Here is a 20,622-nt window from a genome sequence, read left to right on the forward strand (position 1 = left end):
TTTCATGAGTATTGCTTACTTTGTTAAAGAATATGAATTTTAAGCTTGAGTCTTAGGATGATAGGCTTTTTTTGTTTTTTTTTTTTTTGCGGTACGCGGGCCTCTCACTGTTGCGGCCTCTCGTTGCGGAGCACAGGCTCCAGATGCGCAGGCTCAGCAGCCATGACTCACGGGCCCCGCCGCTCCACGGCCTGTGGGATCTTCCCGGACCGGGGCACGAACCCGTGTCCCCTGCATCGGCAGGCGGACTGTCAACCACTGCGCCACCAGGGAAGCCCTAGGCTTATTTTTGACTAGATTTTGTCTAGTTGCAATATAAGAAGATGTCTATATCCGTCAGTTTCATGTGGGTATAAACTCATAGCAGTTTTCAGTGCTTAGAGTACATTTCAATAATTTGGCAGTTAAGTACTCAATATTCCAGCAAAAGATTCTTAAAACTTAAAAGTAATAAAATTCCCTATGAAAGATGCTGTTTTTGAAAATAAATCTATCGTGTAGAGTAAGGTCATTTAATTTAATTTTGTCACTTGATTTTTTACAAAAGCCAATTCTAATACGTATTCAGAAAATATAGGCATTCTCAGTTGATCAAGATAGGCTGATAAATAGAAATAATTACTTCTTAAATAAACTTTGCCCCTTGAGAATAAACTGCTTGTTGTTTAAGTATAGTAAAGATGCAGATATTTTTGCATAGTTTGTCCAGCTGTCACAGAGCAATTTGTTCTACTTGCAGCTGTGAGGGAACATCAAGCTTCCACTCAGAGTTAAGCCAGTCACCATAACCAATAGTGAGTGCTAGGCAGTGGCATGAGCTCTTTTAACCCCTTAACAAAACTTGATTCGTGTTTTAACACTCTCCCCAGGTTTTATAGGTATGACACAGGTCACTGTGGGAAAGTTACTGTATTAATATGTAAATGAAAACCTGACAGACTATGCCTTAAAATGCCATTGTTTGATCCCATAGTGTGGCTCTCTCTATATATATATGTATACGGTTTTAAATATTTAATACACACTTAATTCGCTAACCAGCAGACTTATTTATAATCACTTTGCAGGCAGTGTATCTCTTTGCAAAAAGTTTTGTAGCTCCATGGAAGCTGTTTGATGTTGTGTCATTGTCTCTATTTTTATTTCAAATATTTTTAAAACTGGGATTGCTAAGAAAGATTTTTCCCCTATTATTAAGGCCATTAACCATTATTAACAATAGCTCAATAGCTCAATTATTAAGGCCATTAACCATTATTAACAATAGCTCAATAAATACTACAATAGCTCATTGTAGTATTTAACATGTATCATTTACACTAGGAAATATTTAGGAGAGCGTGATGGAAATGGAGGACACTAGTTCATCTGATATGAGGAGAAAGCCTTGTCTTTATATTTCAGGTGTCTGTTCTTAAATTTAATGACATACCATGTAATCCAGGCAAGAATAAGATAACATTCTCTGGGTCTAGAACTAGACTGTTCGTTGAAATTCACTGAGAAATATTTATTGAGCAAATATTATGTTCCAGGGGCTGTCTTAGACTCTTAGACTGTTGTCACAATAAAAAGGTATCATCCCATCCTGATGGTGGCCCAGATTTCACAGAGGACAAAAAGGAAAAAAAAGGTATCATCCCTGCCATCTTGAAGCTTTAGACAATGAACAAGTAAACTCTCAAATATACAATTATGATAGATTTATGAAGGAGGTTAATGATTGATTCTGGTTCTGTAGAAGAGAGTTTCACATCCACCTGAATAGATTAGTCTTAAGCTAAAAGACTCATTTTGATAGCTTTTGCTATTTTAGGGATTATGTTTTCTCATGTTCTTAAAATACTCACACTCATAGGATTGGTTGCAAGTTGTCCTAGGGACTTCCTTCCAATGGGCAACATCCTGTGAGAATCTTCTTCCTGTTACATCAGAGAAGTCTCAGTATGTTATTTTCCAGATTTGTTCACACTGTCTCACTGGGTTTGGCCTGAGTGCCTTAGAAAAAATGTTGTCATACCAACCCCTCCATGTAATTATTACCTTTCACGTAAGACTTATTTTCCAACTTTCGAATCTTGTGACTCTTCTTTTAACCTTCTTTAAATACTTTAAATACTTATCCTTCTTTGTCTTCGTGGGATTTGCCGTCTACAGAGCATTATGGATTAACATGTTCTATTCCAGTATGTTTCTGGGACTTTCTCTTCATTGTCACATACTGTTTGCCTTAAGCTTAGCTAGGAAGCACAGCCTTCTTGATATCTAATTTAATCACAGTAGTTTTTCTGGCTTATTTCATTTGTGCTTCACTCAGTTCTGCTGCCTAGTACACTTATGGTCAGAGTTGAGACTTGTTTTCTCAGGGTGCCTACCCTGTGCATTTCTCATTCCCTACTTTTTGTAAAGAAACGTGCTCACAAGTAGCAGTGATAAATTTCTTATAGAGTGAGAGTGCATCGCTACACCACATGTAGTCTTTGCATGAGGGCAGAACAGGTTGATTGTGTGTGTTTAATGTGCCTGTTATGTGCCTGTTTCTGCAGTATTGATAACTATTCTTTTCTCTTGCCTTTGCTTTTATGTTGCCATACTGGTCCTTCACTGAGCCCATTCGTGTGATCTGGGCAGTATAGCTTCATGTATCAGAGCCCTGGCTCTGGGAGCACATAGTCCTGGGACTGAATCTGAGCTCTCTGACTTATGGCATTTGTCCCCTTGGGCAAACTATCTCACTTCTCTATGCTTGGCCTTGTCATTTCTAAAATGAGGATAATTAAGACACCTGCTTTACAGGACTGTTGTAAGGACTAAATTAAATACCATATGTAAGATCCTGGCACATCATAAGCACCCCATAAATGGTAGCTGTCTAATAGTTATTGGGCCCAGTTTTTATCCTTACCCCTTCTCACTGATTCATTGTCTAACCATACACACAAAAAAACGTTGGCCTCTCATCATTTGGGAAACAGAGTAATTCTGTTCGTGGACAGGAAGCTTATTAGTTTTTTTGTTTGTTTGTTTGTTTTAACAAGAGAGATGCTGTACCCAGGCAGAAATACTGTCACAGCTGAGGTCCCCATGCTGTGTTAACTGCCTTGGAGGCGACTCTGTCTTGGGGAGCACTTGTGCTCTAGTCTCAGCCTGGACCATACACCACCTCTGCCCAACCGGGTGACCCTGGGGATGTTATTCTAAGCTAACCCTCCTTTCCCATATGAACCTGGTGAGAATATTGCTCAGCTCATAAATTTTGGGGAGGATTGAATGAGATTATATGTATTAAGCACCGATCATGTTACTTGGAGCATTGAAGGGCCTGGTTCCTTTCTTCTGCTCATCAAGTCATGAGGTCATCTCAGAAACCCTGTCCTCATTGCAGAAGGAAGAGAGCTGTTTTTCATTCCCATGTTAGGACAGGGAAAGATGAAAAAAGCATCATCCCATCCCAGTCCTACCAAATGCAGCAGACTTTGTTTTTCAGTGCTTTATTAAGGAACATTCTGAGTAAACCACATACCAGTTATTGTTATACTTGATATTTATAACACTGACCCCAAAAGTTACTAAAAGGTCCATTCAGAATTTTCAGGTATTGGATTGTCTTCAGTTTAGTTTAATATTGCAGTACTAGAGTTCCCCCTGCTTTCCTTCCCCCAATACCACCTTTGTGAATGACTGGCTAGAGATGGAGATGGGACAACAAAACGTCTTCCTCAGGTTCCCAAGTTTCCTCCTGACTATGTGGCATTGAACCCATTTTCCCTTAGAAACATAATTGTATTGGTACTTAGGTTCCAAAACTACATGGCAAGGCGGAGGGTAGGAGGGACAACATGGCAGAGGGAAGTACATGGTCTTTGGACTGAAGTACTCAGTACACTCCCTGGCACATAGTAGGTACTCAGTAAATGACTGGTAATTATGTGTATACCTCAGTTTTTTTAATCTATAAAATGGCTCTGGTTGTATAAGTTTATCATATTTTGAAAATAAATATGTAGTAATATTCTTCCTTAAGTAGAAGAGCTACCCAGATATGTATGTTGATTTTTTAATACAAATCCTATTTTAATACCCAGCCCCAAAATACCCAATATTTCCTTAAATGTTTCAAAAGTATCCTTTTAGAGTTATTTTGTTTATATTAGGAGGTCTAAACATTGCATTTGATTGATAAGTCTCTGTCTCTTTAAAATTTTGAAATACACTTTATAACTTACGGCAGTATATATCATGAAAATTGCGTAAGTTAAAAACATACAGTTTGATGCATAAATTAAAAGCATACAGCTTGATGAATGGTCACAAAGTAAACCCATCCTTGTAACTCCTCAGACCAGGAAATAAACCATTGCCAACTCCTCAGCAGCACCCTCTTCTTGGCCCTTCCACTCACTAACTTCCCCCTATTCCCCACCAGGTGATCACCGTCTTGACTTCTAACATCATAAATTAGTTTTGCCTGTTTGTGAACTTAATATAAATGAAACCATACAGTACATATTCTTTTATGTCTACCTTCTTTTTTTTTATGAATTTACTTTATTTTTGGCTACATTGGGTCTTCATTGATGCGTGCAGGCTCTCTCTAGTTGCGGTGAGCAGGGGCTACTCATTGCGGTGGCTTCTCTTTTGGCGGAGCACGGGTTCTAGGCGAGTGGGCTTCAGTAGTTGTGGCACGTGTGCTCAGTAGTTGTGGCTCGCGGGCTTCAGTAGTTGCTGCATGTGGGCTCAGTGGTTGTAGCGCATGGGCTGAGTTGCTCTGTGACATGTGGGATCTTCCCGGACCAGGGATTGAACCCGTGTCCCCCGCATTGGCAGGCGGATTCTTAACCACTGCTCTACCAGGCAAGTCCCTATTTCTAGCTTCTTTCACTCAACATCATTGTGTGTAATCAGTGTAGAACTAATGCATTCCTTTTTATTACTGTATAGTATTCCATTGTAAGATTATACCACAATTTATTTTTTTATTGTACTACTGATGGATATTTGGATTATTGCCAGATGTTCCCCCATTGTGAGTAACACCATTTTGAATACTCTTTTACATATGTTTTGGTGCATATATGAAATGGTTCCTTTTCCATTGGTTTATACCTAGGAGTGTAATATGTGGGTAGTGAGGGTGTGCTATGTTCAGGTTTAGTGGATATTGTCAACAGTTATCCAAAATGGCTATACCAGTTTACAGTGGTTGTACCAGTTCATACCCTCATCGACACTTTGTATTATCAGTCTTGAATTTTGATCATTCTGGTAGGTGTGTATGTTGTTGTGGTTCTCATTTGCATTTCCTGATGATTTATGACGTTGAGCATCTTTTCATTTGTTAATTGCACATTTCTTTATTGGGTGGTCTGCCTTTTACTGACTGACTTGCAGCAGTTCTTTATGTGTTCTGAATACAAGTTTTTTTGTCTATTATGTATATGGCACATATCTTCTAAACTGTGGCTTGCCTTTCTACTCTCAGTGGTGTCTTTTGAAGAACACAGATTTCTAGTTTTAATGTAATCGAATTTATTAATCTTTTTCTTTGTAGTTAGGGCTTCCATGTCTTTATACTCTGAAGTTGATGCTGATTTTTCTGAATAGCCTTGTGAGTAAGGTAGACGATGAAGGGAGGGGTAAAAATGTGTGCTTATAAAATAATGACCCTGATTTTCAGGGATTCACATCAACTGGGTCAAAAACCTGTGTGCTTATGTGTTAATGACCCTGATTTTCTAATATGACACAAAAAGTAAAAGAAAAATCTTAAAAAAAAATCCAGGGACTTCCCTGGTGGTCCAGTGGTTGAGACTCTGCCTTCCAGTGCAGGGGGTGTGGGTTCGAGCCCTGGTCGGGGAACTAAGATCCCACGTGCCTCGCAGCCAAAAAACCAAAACATAAAACAGAAGCAATATTGTAACAGATTCAATAAAGACTTTAAAAAATGGTCCACATCAAAAGAAAAAAAAAATCCAGAAAGGTTTTAAGCAATGGAAATGACATTTGGAATGACAGGGTTGCCTCCTGTGTGTGGTCAGTCATTGTAAAAAGTCTGGTCTTTATGTAAATATAAACATATTACAAACAGTAATAATAATAGCTAACTTTTTTTTAGAACATTTTTCATGGACCAGGCAATGTGCTAAGTACTCAATATGTGTCAGCTCACTTAATCCTCATGACAGCCCAGTACTTAGGAATATTACTACCCCAGTGTTGTAGATATGGAAACAGAGGCTGGAAGGACTGAACAATTTTCCATGGTCTCAGAAGTGGCAGAGCCAGGGCTTGAACCCTTGCTCCTGTCAGCTATGCCGTTCTGCCTGTACCTGCTTGGCCAGAGAGAACTCTTCGTGAGCCGTACTGCTGCTGCATACCAAACCACCTACAACTTAGTGGTGTGGAACAACAGCTCTTTTATTTTGCTCAGGGATTCTGTGGGTCAGGAATTCAGAAAGGGCACTATAGGGGTGGCTTGTGTCTGCTCTGTGAGGTCTGGGGCTCGGGAGGGAAGGCTTGAAGGCTGGAGGTGACTGAGACGGCTGAGGTTGCAGGCATCTGAAGGCTCCCTCACCAGTCTGGGGGTTGATGCTGGCTGTCAGCTGGGGCCTCAGCTGGAACACGTACATGATTTCTCCACGTGGACTTTCCAGATGTGCTAGTTCCAAAAGTGAATGCTTAGGTAAGAAGTAGACAAAAGCTGTATTACCTTTTATGACCTACCCTTGGAAGTCACATACCATCACTTCCACCATACTTGCAGACTTCTTAAATCTCTTTTAATCTGAAGGCATGTTGAATCGTTAGTCAATTGTGTTGGCTTGGGGAAAATCTCAAGTCTTTGAAAAACTTCAGTTTGTTTTAAGGAAAACAGTTTAGCTGATAGTTTAATTTGGAGGGAAAATATATGTTTTGTTTGGAAGGAATGAACTAAAGGAGTTTGTTTTTCTCAGTGGCATAAAGAGTTCTTGGGTTCATCACAAAATTTGAAATGGCTACTTCTCTGGGCCTTAGTTATTTATTCCTTTAAAAGCATAGAAAACTAATTGAATGTGGTTAAGACAAACCCTATTGCAAAATTTCTCCTGCAGTCTTTTCATGTATGTTCAAGTCACACCTCGAATATTGCAGGACATCCGCATTCTGCTTTCCTCTGCCTAACCTCTCAAGACAGTTCCTAATTGAATCAGACCTGGAGTAATGTCCAAGTAAGGCCCCAGGCGAAGGAAATAGGGTAGTTTAACCACATCCTTATCTCTGTGGGGTTCTGGGACTAAAGTAACTGACCCTTTATCGATGGGAGAAAGCCTGTAGAAAAATTCAGTCCGTTTTTTAGCCAGATTGAGAAACCTTGGGTTTTCCAATGTCAGATGTTTTCCACACCACCAAGCAACTCAATTCTCAGCAGATATTAGCTGAGTGTTCTGCAAATTTAATTCAATTCTGACACTTTTCTACCTGGAGATAGTATCAGATCCCACCAGTTAAGGGCCCAGTCCCACAAGACTGCCGTTACTTCAGATGCCAATCACAAGTCTATGTTGTTACCTGTGCTTCTGACTGGCTGACTGTAAATCAGGTTTTAAATCAACTGTAAATGAGGTTCTCGTGACTCCCTCCTCAGGTTTGATTAATTTGCTGGAGAGGATATTATAAAGGATACAGATGTACAGCTGGATGAAGACGTACAGAGGGCAAACTCTGTGGAGAGGTGGAACTTCCATGCCCTCTCTGGACATGCCACTCTGCCAGCCCTTCCATGTGTTCACCAACCCGGAAGCTCTCTGAACCATCCTTTAGGTTTTTATGGAGACTTCATTACATAAGCACCATTGATTAAATCATTGGCCTTGATGGCTGAACTTAATCTCCAGTCTCTCCTCTGGACTGAAAGTTCCTACCCTCTAATCACATGGTTGGTTCCTCTGGCAGTCAGCCCCAATCCTTAGTTTACCTAGGAGCTTTCCAAAAGTCACCTCATTAACATAACGAAAGACTTCACTGCTCTCATTACTTAGGTGATTCCAAGGGTTATAGGAGCCCTGTGCCAAGAACTGGGACTAAGACTAAATACATATTATTATAAATCACAATATCACAGGTTTCTACATTGACTTTCTGTTCTTTTTCTGACTCAACAAAACACGTGGTCATGGAAATTACACCTTCATAAAAGAATATAGATAATAAAAAAGTAAACTATAATTTCAGAAAATGAGTGCAGCGAAGTGAATAGAACAAGATAGTAGTATAATAGTGGTTCTAATTTTTTTTTAACGAAGAGAATTTGGTTTGCTCCATGGAATTGTATAGGAAAAGTGGAGAAGGAGTGAAAATGTGAAAATAATATTTTAGCCAACGGAAATATATTCTAAGGGAGAAAAAATATATTTTAAGCCACCTTTACATAACTTCGAAGTTGAGGTTCTCTTATAGTATCCCTTCTCTAATCAGTTAAAAATCATTTTAGTAAATGCTTACCCTTATCAGATTGTTCCTACTTTTTTTTTTCATACTTAGATCTTTTAATGAATATTCACCATTATAAGTGTCCCTTCAGAATAACCTTTGTACCAGGCTAAGGTAGGTACTCATAGAATTAGGACTTAGTTGTTCAGCACACTGCTCTTGCTTTCTCTCTCCTTTCCTCTCCTTAAAAAAAAAATTTTAAGGACTTCATATTAAGGGATATTGATTAACAGCAAATTTTACAGAAATAAGTCTTTGTCCAACAAAATGAGAGAGAGAAACTTGGAAAGTAAAAAGCTTCATCTATATGCATTGTTTACTTAGGAAAGCTAATGAAAGTGGTAGATTCTAGGTTAGCTCATAGATTACATTGAATTGTTAGAAAAGAGCATTTCTGACCATGCATAATATTTCACTGTAAATTTTAGCTTTTCTCAAACTTTAAGGTGTACTTGTCCTCCACACACTATTCTAAAAATAATTTGAGTGTTTACTTCTGGAATATGTGATTCACTACTTCTATAAATATCCATTATTTATTTATTTTAATTTTTATTTTTGGCCATGCCACACAGCTTGTGGGATCTTAGTTCCCCAACCAGGATTGAACCCGTGCCCCCTGCAGTGGAAAGCGCAGAGTCCTAACCACTGGACCACCAGGGAATTCCCTCCATTGTTAATTTAAATGTGCTTATTTCATCATACCTGGTGTCTCCCTAATGTAGTAAATGCTGACAGGTCAAAAGCCTTAAAAATGGCAATGTCCCACAGTTCAGGAACCTTCTTACCTCTCGGAAAGTAAGAGGGGCAATCAATATGGGGCACACAGGGAGTTTCAAAGGTATACTGGTAATACTCTATATCTTAACTATGAGTGTTCATTTTTTCTTTATTATTCTTAAAGATTATGGGGGTTGGGGGGATGGACTTTATCCTACAGAATAATCAGCAATAGATATAGAACATATTTGTTACAAGATTGTTTATAATGTTTAAAAGATCAAAAACATTCTCTGTACTAATAGTAGAACGATTAAGTGATGACACTTTCATAGAGTGGAACATTAAACCCCATTGAAAATTTATAACTTTTAACTTGAGAAAGTACTATGGAACATTGTCAAAAATAGGATTAAAAATCTGTAGTATTTTCCACTTTTGCTTCAGATCTATGTATGTACCTTAAAAAGATTGGGAAATTATGCAAGTGATTCTTTAGAATCTGTACTTAACTTGCCTGTATATTTTTTGTATAAGGGATATAGATTATATAATCAGGGAAATGTTTAAATAAAGACCGCATTTGCTGACCAGGTGAGTTAGGACAGAAATTGGCTTAGCAATTTTATCTAAACATCCAAAAGCAGGGGCTCCCGTTTTAGACAATATACCAAAGTAGATAAAGTGAACAGCTCTCCCAATGACAATAACTAAAATGCTAGGTAAATATTTAAAACAGTGTTTATATGTATAGTTCATCTATCAGGGAAACTGAGAAACTGCAGAGGTAAAAATCAAAGTAAAGCAGGTAGCCTGTGAGGTAAATGAGCTATACCTATTAACATGAATGAATCTCAGAAACATTGAGCCAAGACAAAGAAGTCACACAAGAATACATAAAGTGTGATTCTATTTATATGCTCAAAAATATGTGAATAAACAATATGTTAGGGATACATATAGGTAAAACTAAGAAAAAGTAAACAAATCATACAATACAAAATTCAGAGAAGTGATGCCTCTTTTGAGGAGGAACAGGTATGAGATGTTGAAGGAACCCACAAAGAGCTCTTCAGAGGTAATGTTCTCCCTTAAGCAAGTATTATGAACCCAGTGTTTATCATTTTTTTAAATTGCATATACACCTTATACCACTCTTACATGTTTCACCAAAAATCATTTTTTCAGTCATAAATGTAAAGTATTACAAATTCTGTGGGACAAATGCTGATAAGGAAATGAAGTTAAGTACGTGGATTTTGTGGGTAGTTCAGTTTCTTGTTTGAGGTTTTGATTGGGTAATACATATGTGCACAGATGAACTTTAGAATCAGCTTGTCATAGTTTCCTCTTAAAATAATTCTGTTGCTGTTTGTATTGGGATCATGTTAAGCTTCTAGATTAATTTAGAAAGAATTAACAACTTTATACAAACAAGGTATGGGCTTTTCCATTTTTTCAGGTCATCTATTCTGTCCCTTTAAAGTTTTTTCCATGTATATTATTGTGTACATTTCCTGTTTTGCCTGTGTGTATATCCACACACACATATATGTGTGTATTAAGTACACAGATAGTCCTCGGTTTGTGCAATAGCATGGGACTTTAAAAATGACCGTGCAAGCTGGAACCATGCAAAGCCATCTTAATTAATGGTGAAAATTACAATTGTTCGATTACCTTTAAACATTTTTCTTAAAACATTAAAAACTCTTTTCTGTCAGTTATATAGGGAAATTAAAAATACTAAAAGTAATATTAACCTAGTACACTGTAACTTAAAACTTAGAAACATTGAGAATTAAAGTGTTTTATTTCTTGTAAGAAACTTCTCAAGAGTAGTTTGCGCGGTGCTTGCCTTCTCATTGTAGGCCTTACAGCATGGGGTGAGCAGCTTTTCTGTGCATTGGCCAGTTGTCATACTCCTTTCTAAGTATGGATCAACTTTCAAAGACATTTTATCCTTTGCTCTTTAAATATCATGAAACATCTCCGAGAGTTTCTGTAATATGAAATTTTTCACTGGCATAACCTCCCTGGGGAATAACTTTCCTTATTTATGTCGTTAAGTTCATCTTCATGGAGATCCTCTGGCTGCATATCCCGAGTTTCTTCAGTGGTGGCAGTGTCAGCATTCCTGTGGTCAGCTATTTGTTCTCTAACTCCATTTACATTTGAGTCTAATTTTACTTCCAGTGTTACCACTTTTCTGTTTCTTGCTCTATGTACTTCCATTTTGTTGGCCAGTTCTCTCTTTTGGATTATCCATTTTTGTAAAATGTTACATGGGTTTATCACTGGGATACAAGGAGGCAACGTAACTACATACTTTGCTGTCTGTGAGTGAATTAATAGAAGTGAGTGACTAATCACTGACAGACTTTGAAAGAAACGACATAATTAGTCACTGATCATAAAGCACCTTTGTTTTCATAGTGGACCAAAGAGTTCCGGTGAAGTTTGTACTCTACAGTTACTCACAGTTAATGTACTATGAAATTTGAACAGTGTTGTTAGGAGACTCATTTAACTAAGCCATAGTAACCAAAATCCATGCATATCAGAACCATACACAGCAAGGACTGCCTACATACACACAAGCACACACATACACACATACTTATTGCTAGGCTTATTCCTATGTATTTTTTTTTTTTCCATTGCTCTTATAACTTGGATCTTTTTCTTCCTTTCCTAGCTTTCAGTATTGTTACTTGGGAAAGCTGTTGATCTATACAGGATGTTAGCTTTACATGCTTATTGAATTATCTTATTACTTGTAAAAGTTTTTAATTCCTGTTGGATTGCCAGGTATATAATTGTATTATCTGCAAATAATTTTCTCAACCTTTCCTTTATGATATTTGTACCTCTTCTTTTATTACCTAATTGTACTGACTAGTAGCTCCACAACACTTAAGTAATAGTGGGGATAGTGACCATCCTTATTTTGTTCTTGGGCTTAATGGGAATGATTCTGGTGTTTCCTCATTAAACTTTATACTAGTTTTGGGGTTGAAAGAGATATATTTTTGAAGCTAGATGGATAGATAATTTGTAGAATTATTCACCTACTGTATTTTGGTGAGAAATTTTATTGAGTGTTAACTGGGTTTAACTGTTGTCAGCCTGATCCAAGTACCTCCTAAAATGTGGTAGGGAACACAGCTGTACCCATGAAGTATATTTGCAAAAAAAAAATAGAAGTGAAAAAAACTAACCCTGAATCTAATGAAACCTCTACATCAGTAGTTCTCACCAGGTGAGACATTTGGCAGTGTCTGGAGACATTATTGGTTGTCGCAACAGGGAGAGAAGGTGCTAGTAGCCAGTGATGCTGCTAAAAACATCCTACAATGCCCAGAGCAGCCCCCACAATAAAGAATTATCTAGCCCAATGTCAAGTGCTAAGGTTTAGAACCCTTTTCTAGATCTCACTACCAGTTTACAAAAACTGGGGGGAATACAGGAACATAACACTAACAGAAAGTAATTAGTGCAGTTCATAATATGAGAAATTCTAGAAGGCAGATGACCTGGTTTCTTCAACATATGAATGGCATGAGGGGGATGGGGGAAAGGAAGAAGAATTATTACAGATTAAAAGAGACTTAAGATATATGCCAACCAAATGCAATATAGTACTACACCATTTTATATGAGGGACTTGAGCATCTCAGATTTCGGTATCTGTGGGAGGTCTTGGAACCAGTTCCCTGCAGATACCCAGGGACAGCTGTTTGGATCCTCATTCAAGTAACACATTTCTGCAAAAATCAGGGAAATTTAAGTTGGGGGAATACATGAAACAAGACTGGCAGAATGTCGATAATTATTGGAGCAGGGTGGTGGAGATTCATTATTCTTTCCTACTTTAGTTTTTTGCTTAAAGATTTCCATAATAAAATGTTTTGTTAAGATGGATACTGAATTTCTTTAGATTAACTTTCAGTGACAACAGTGAAAATATGACTTTTCTCTTCTGATCCTTTCAAATAGTGAATTATAATAATACTTTTCCTAATATTAAATTCTCTGTATTCCTAAAATAAGTGTCCCTTCTTCATGGTATTATTATTGTTTTAATGTACTGGAAGATTCTGTTTGCCAGCATTTTGTATCTGCATTGGTAGTCATAAGTGAGATTGATGTGTAGTTTTCTTTTTTCTGTTGCCCTTGCCAAATTTTAGTATCAGTGTTATTCTAACTTCCTAAAAAGACTTTGAAAGCCTTTTTTAACTCTGGAACTTTTAAAGGTTCAAGCTAATTTAAATACAAAGAAGCTGGCTACTCTATTGACTTCAGCCACTGGAATGGTAGGCCTTTAGAAAAAAAAAATTGGTTATCTCATTTCTTTTTCTTCTTTCTCTGTTTCCTAAAAGAATGAACATATACTGGTGCAAACATCACAGCTTATGGGCTGTGTTCTCAATGACTTTTTTTTTTTTTTGGCCACACCACGTGGCATGCAGGATCTTAGTTCCCTGACCAGGGATCAAACCCTGCAGTGGAAGCGTGGAGTCTTAACCACTGGACCGCCAGGGAAGTCCCAACTGTCAACTCTTTTTAATAGGCTATTTTTTAGAGGCAATTTAGGTTCATTGCAGTATTGAGCAGAAGTACAAAGATTTCCTATATACTCTCTGCCCCACATCCATAACCTCCCCCATTATCAGCATTCCCCACCAGAGTAGGCCATTTGTTAGAATTGATGAGCCAATATTGACACATCATTATCATCCTAAGTCTGTAGTTTATATTAGGGTTCACTCTTGGTGCTGTACACTATATGCATTTGAACAAATTTATAATGACCTGTATCCACCATTACAGTATTATAGTATCATACAGAGTAGTTTCACTGCCCTAAAAATCCCCTGAATCCCACCTATTCATTCCCCCTCAGTGGCCCAAACCCTGGTGACCACTGATCTTTTACTGATCCCATGGATGTGTAGAGTCACACCTTCAACTTTGTCCTTCTCCTTCAATATTGTGTTGGCTATTCTGAATCTTTTGCCTATCCATATAAACTTTAGAATCGGTTTGTCAGTATCCACAAAATAACTTGCTGGGATTTTTATTGGAATCGTATTGAATCTATAGATCAAGTTGGGAAGAACTGACATCTTGACAATATTATTAAGTCTTCCTATCCATGAATATAGAATCTCTCCACATTTATAGTTCTTTGATTTATCAGGGTTTTGTAGTTTTCCTCATATAGACGTTGTACATATTTTATTAGTTTTATACCAAGTACTTCGTTTTCAGGACTGCTAATGTAAATGGTATTATGTTTTAATTTCAAATACCACTTGTTCATGGCTGGAATATAGGAAAGCAATTGACTTCTGTATATTAAGCTTGTGTCCTGCAACCTTGCTATAATCGCTTATTAGTTCCAGGAGTGTTTTGGTGTATTCTTTCAGATTTTCTGCATAGACAGTCATATCATCTGTGAACAAAAAAGTGTATATATATTTAGCTAAGACTTCAGTTATGATGTTGAAAAGGAATGGTGAGGGAGGACATCTGTGCTTCGTTCCTGAACTTACCAGGAAAGCTTCTAGTTTCTTATCAAGTATGATGTTACCTATAGATTTACTGCAGATATTCTTTGTCCCTTTGAGGAAATTCCCCTCTGTTCCTAGTTTGCTGAGAGTTTCTATCATGAACGAGTGTTGGATTTTGTCAGATGCTTTTTCTGCTTCTGTTGATGTGTTTAGTATGTTTTTTCTTTACCTGTTAATGTGATGATTTATGTTGATTGATTTTCAAATGTTGAACCAGCATACCTGGGATAAATTACACTTGGTTATGGTATATAATTCTTTTTATGAATTGTTGGATTCAATTTACTGATATTTTGTTAAGGATTTTGCATCTATGCTCATGAAAGCTATTGGGCTATAGGTTTTTCTTTTTTTTTCTTGTAATGTCTTTGTGTAGTTTTGGTATTAGAGTAATCCTGGCCTCATAGAATGAGTTAGGAAGTATTCCCTCTGCTCCTATATTCTGAAAGAAATTGTAGAGAATTGGTATAATTTATTCCTAAATGTCTGGTAGATTTCACCAGGGAACCCATCTGGATCTGGAACTTCCTGTTTTGGACCTGATTCAATTTCTTTAATAGATAAAGCCCTCTTCAGATTGTCTGTTTTTTCTTGTGTGAGTTTTGGCAGATTGTGTCTTTCAAGGAATTGGTCCATTTCATGTAGGTTATCAAATTTGTGGGCGCAGACTTGTTCATATTATTCCTTGATTATCCTTTTAGTGTCTGTGGGGTTTATAGTGATGTCCCCACTTTCATTTCTGGTACTAGTAATTTTTGTCCCTCTTTTTTCTTAAGTATCCTGTTTACTTTCTGGCTTATTGATTTTATTGTTCTTTTCAAAGAACCAGATTTTGATTTTGTTGATATTCTCTATTGATTTCCTGATTTCAATTTCATTGATTTCTGCTCTAATTTTTATTATTTCTTTTCTTCTACTGACTTAGGATTTAATTTGCTCTTTTTTTCTAGTTTACCAAAGTGGAGACTTAGATGATTGATTTTAGATCTTCTTTTCTAATACATGCATTTAATGCTATAAATTTCTCTCCAAGAAGAGAGAAAAGTACTGCTTTTACTGCATCCCACACATTTGGATAAGTTGTATTTTCATTAGTTTAAAATATTGTAAATTTTTTTGTGTGATTTCTTCCTTGACCCATGTGTTATGTATAAGTGTGTTGTTTAATCTCCAAATATTTTGAGATTCTCCAATTATCCTTCCGTTGTGGATTTCTAGTTTCATTTTGGTCTGAGAGCAAACACTACATGATTTCTATTCTTTTAAATCTGTTAACGTGTGTTTTTTGGCCCAGAATGAGGTCTATCTTGGTGAATATTTCATGTGTGTTTGAGAAGAATGTGTATTTTGCTGTTGTTGAATGAAGTAGTCTGTAGATGTCTATTATATCCAACTGATTGATGGGGGTGAGTTCAGCTATGTCCTTACTGATTTTTCTGCCTGCTGGATCTGTCCATTCCTGATAGAGGGGTGTTTACTACTCCAAATACAATAGTAGTTCATTTATTTCTCCTTGCAGTTTTGTCAGTTTTTTGCCTTACATATTTTTACACTCTGTTGTTAGACACATTCATGCTAAGGATCATTATGCCTTCTTGGAGAAATGACCCCTTTGTCATTATGTAATGCACCTTTTTTCCCCTGATAACTTCCCTTACTCTCAAGTCTGCTCTGTCTGAAATGAATATAGCTATTCCTGCTTTCTTTTGAAGAGTGTTAATTTGGTATATCTATGTCAGTCCATTTACTTTTCATTGATAACGTGTCTTTATAAAGTGGGTTTCTTATAGACAACATATAGTTGTGTCTTGTTCTTTATTCACTCTGACAATCTCCATCTTTTAATTGGTGTATTAAGACCATTGACGTTTAAAATGATGATTGATAGTTGAATTTATAGCTACCATATTTATTACTGTTTTCTATTTGTTTTCTGTTGTTCTTTGTTCTATTTTTTTTTTTTACTCTTTTTCTGCCTTTTGTGGTTTTCACTGAGCATGTTATATGATTCCATTCTCTCCTTTCTTAGCATATCAGGTATACTTCATTTTTTACTTTTTATTAATGGTTTCCCTAGCATTTGGCACATACATTTAAAGCTAATCAAAATCCACCTTCAAGTAACAATATACTGGCTTCATGGGTAGTCCAGGTACATTATAATAAAATAACCTAATTCTTCTCTTCCATCCCTTGCATCACTTCTTTCATTCATTTCACTTATACATAAGCGTGTGTGTGTGTGCGTGCGCACATACATAATCATACATAAGCATACATAATCGGATACATTGTTGCCATTATTATTTTGAACAAACTGTTATCTCTCAGATCAATTAAAAATAAGGACTTCCCTGGTGGTCCGGTGGTTAAGACTTCACCTTCCAATGCAAGGGGTGCGGGTTCAATCCCTGGTTGGGGAGCTAAGATCCCACATGCCTCCTGGCTAAAAAACCAAAACATGAAACAGAAGCAATATTGTAACAAATTCAATAAAGACTTTAAAAATGGCCCACATTTAAAAAAAAAAATCTGAAAGAAATGCGAGAGAGGAGCTTCAAGATGACAGAAGAGTAAGATGGGAGATCACCTTCCTCCCCACAAATACATCAGAAATACATCTACATGTGGAACAACCCCTAGAGAACACCTACTGAACACTGGCAGACGACCTCAGACCTCCCAAAAGGCAAGAAATTCCCCACGTACCTGGGTAGAGTAAAAGGAAAAGGAAAAAACAGAGACAAAAGAATAGGGATGGGACCTGCACCAGTGTGAGGGAGCTGTGAAGGAGGAAAGGTTTCCACACACTAGGAATCCCCTTCGCAGGCAGAGACTGTGGGTGGTGGACGCAGGAAGCTTCAGAGCCACGGAGGAGAGCACAGCAACGGGTGCGGAGGGCAAAGCAGAAACATTCCCACACAGAGGATCAGTGCCGGCCAGCTCTCACCAGCCCGAGAGGCTTGTCTGCTCACCCGCCAGGACGGGTGGGGGCTGTGAGCTGAGGCTCCGGCTTCAGAGGTTGGATCCCAGGGAGAGGACTGGGATTGGCTGCGTGAACACAGCCTGAAGGGGGCTGGTGCGCCACAGCTAGCCAGAAGGGAGTCTGGGAAAAGGTCTGGAGCTGTCGAAGAGGCAAGAGACTTTCTTGCCTCTTTGTTTCCTGGTGCGCGACGAGAGGGGATTAGGAGCGCCACTTAAACGAGCTCGAGACGGGGGCGAGCTGTGGCTATCAGCGCGGACCCCAGAGACGGGCATGAGACAGTAAAGCTGCCGCTGCAGCCACCAAGAAGCCTGCGTGCAAGCACAGGTCACTATCCACACCTCCCCTCCCGGGAGGCTGTTGCAGCCTGCTGCTGCCAGGGTCCCATGATCCAGGGACAACTTCCCCAGGAGAACACCTGGTGCCTCAGGCTGTTGCAATGTCAGGCTGGCCTCTGCTGCCACAGGCTCGCCCCGTACTCCATACCCCTCTCTCCCCCCAGCCTGAGTGAGCCAGAGCCCCCAAATCAGCTGCTCCTTTAACCCCATCCTCTCTGAGCGGGAACAGATGCCCTCAGGTGACCTACACACAGAGACGGGGCCAAATCGAAAGCGGAACCCCAGGAGCTGTGCGAACAAAGAAGAGAAAGGGAAATCTCTCCCAGCAGCCTCAGGAGCAGCGGATTAAATCTCCACAATCAATTTGATATACCCGGCATCTGTGGAATACCTGAATAGACAACGAATCATCCCAAATTGAGGCAGTGGACTTTGGGAGCAATGATATATTTTTTTTTTCCCTTTTTCTCTTTTTGTGAGTGTGTATGTGTATGCTTCTGTATGTGATTTTGTCTGTATAGCTTTGCTTTTACCATTTGTCGTACGGTTCTGTCTGTCCAGTTTTTTTGTTTGTTTGTTTTATACTTTTTACTGCTTGTTATCATTGGTGAATTTGTTTTTTGGTTTGGTTGCTCTCCTCTTTCTTTCATTTTTCTTATTTTTAAATTTTTAATTGTTTTTTATTTTAATAACTATTTTATTTTATTTTATTCTGTCTTTTTTTTCTCCCTTTTATTCTGAGCCGTGTGAATGACAGGGTCTTGGTGCTCCGGCCAGGTGTCAGGGCTGTGCCTCTGAGGCAGGAGAGCCAAGTTCAGGACATTGGTCCACCAGAGACCTCCCAGCTCCACATGATGTCAGCCGGCGAAAATCTCCCAGAGATCTCCATCTCAACGCCAAGACCCAGCTCCACTCAGCGACCAGCAAGCTACAGTGCTGGATACCTTATGCCAAACAACCAGCAAGACAGGAACACAGCCCCACCCATTAGCAGAGAGGTTCCCTAAAATCATAATAAGGTTACAGACACCCCAAAACACACCACCAGACACAGACCTGCCCACCAGAAAGACAAGATCCAGCCTCATCCACCAGAACACAGGCACTAGTCCCTTCCACCAGGAAGCCTACACAACCCACTGAACCAACCTTAGCCACTGGGGGCAGACTCCAAAAACAACGGGAACTACGAACCTGAAGCCTGCGAAAAGGAGACCCCAAACACAGTAAGTTAAGCAAAATGAGAAGATGGAGAAACACACAGCAGATGAAGGAGCAAGGTAAAAACCCACCAGACCTAACAAATGAAGAGGAAATAGTCTACCTCAAAAAGAATTCAGAATAATGATAGTAAAGATGATCCAAAATCTTGGAAATACAATGGAGAAAATACAAGAAACGTTTAACTAGGACCTAGAAGAACTAAAGAGCAAACAAACAATGATGAACAGCGCAATAAATTAAATTAAAAATTCTCTAGAAGGCATTAGTAGCAGAATAACTGAGGCAGAAGAATGGATAAGTGACCTGGAAGATAAAATAGTGGAAATAACTACTGCAGAGCAGAATAAGGAAAAAAGAATGAAAAGAACTGAGGACAGTCTCAGACACCTCTGGGACAACATTAAATGCACCAACATTTGAATTATAGGGGTCCCAGAAAAAGAAGAGAAGAAAGGGACTGAGAAAATATTTGAAGAGATTATAGTTGAAAACTTCCTTAATATGGGAAAGGAAATAGTTAATCAAGTCCAGGAAGCACAGAGTCCCATACAGGATAAATCCAAGGAGAAACACGCCAAGACACATATTAGTCAAACTATCAAAAATTAAACACAAAAAAATATTAAAAGCAGCAAGGGAAAAACAACAAATAACATACAAGGGAATCCCCATAAGGTTAACAGCTGATCTTTCAGCAGAAACTCTGCAAGCTAGAAGGGAGTGGCAGAACATATTTAAAGTGATGAAAGGGAAAAAAACTTACAACCAAGATTATTCTACCCAGCAAGGATCTCATTTAGATTTGACGGAGAAATGAAAACCTTTACAGACAACCAAAGCTAAGAATTCAGCACCACCAAACCAACTTTACAGCAAATACTAAAGGAACTTCTCTAGGTAGGAAACACAAGAGAAGGAAAAGACCTACAATAACAAACCCAAAACAATTAAGAAAATGGTAATAGGAACATACATATTGATAATTAGCTTAAATGTAAATGGATTAAATGCTCCAGCCAAAAGACACAGACTGGCTGAATGGATACAAAAACAAGACCCGTATATATGCTGTCTACAAGAGACCCACTTCAGACCTAGGGAAACATGCAGACTGAAAGTGAGGAGATAGAAAAAGATATTCCATGCAAATGGAAATCAAAGCTGGAGGGGCTTCCCTGGTGACGCAGTGGTTGAGAGTCCGCCTGCCAACGCAGGGGACAGAGGTTCGTGGCCCGGTCCGGGAAGATCCCACAGGCCGCGGAGCGGCTAGGCCCGTGAGCCATGGCCTCTAAGCCTGCGTGTCTGTAGCCTG

General features: G+C 38.5%; 1 protein-coding gene across 4 annotated transcripts in view; it reads left to right on the top strand.

Annotated features, from left to right (window-relative positions):
- The window catches only part of ZNF507 (zinc finger protein 507), a 47,747-nt gene that overhangs the window by 15,281 nt on the left and 11,844 nt on the right, over positions 1 to 20,622 (top strand). The window contains exon 6 of one of the 4 annotated variants that reach the window (XM_079906496.1): positions 7,625 to 17,765. The exons of 2 other annotated variants lie outside the window; for them this stretch is intronic. In XM_079906496.1, coding sequence (XP_079762622.1) covers positions 7,625 to 7,634 — 10 coding nt within the window. In that variant the 3' untranslated portion in view covers positions 7,635 to 17,765. One more of the 4 variants, XM_079906495.1, reaches the window with a different exon arrangement.

Source organism: Stenella coeruleoalba (assembly GCF_951394435.1).
Source record: "Stenella coeruleoalba genome assembly, chromosome: 20".
Lineage (NCBI taxonomy): Eukaryota > Metazoa > Chordata > Mammalia > Artiodactyla > Delphinidae > Stenella > Stenella coeruleoalba.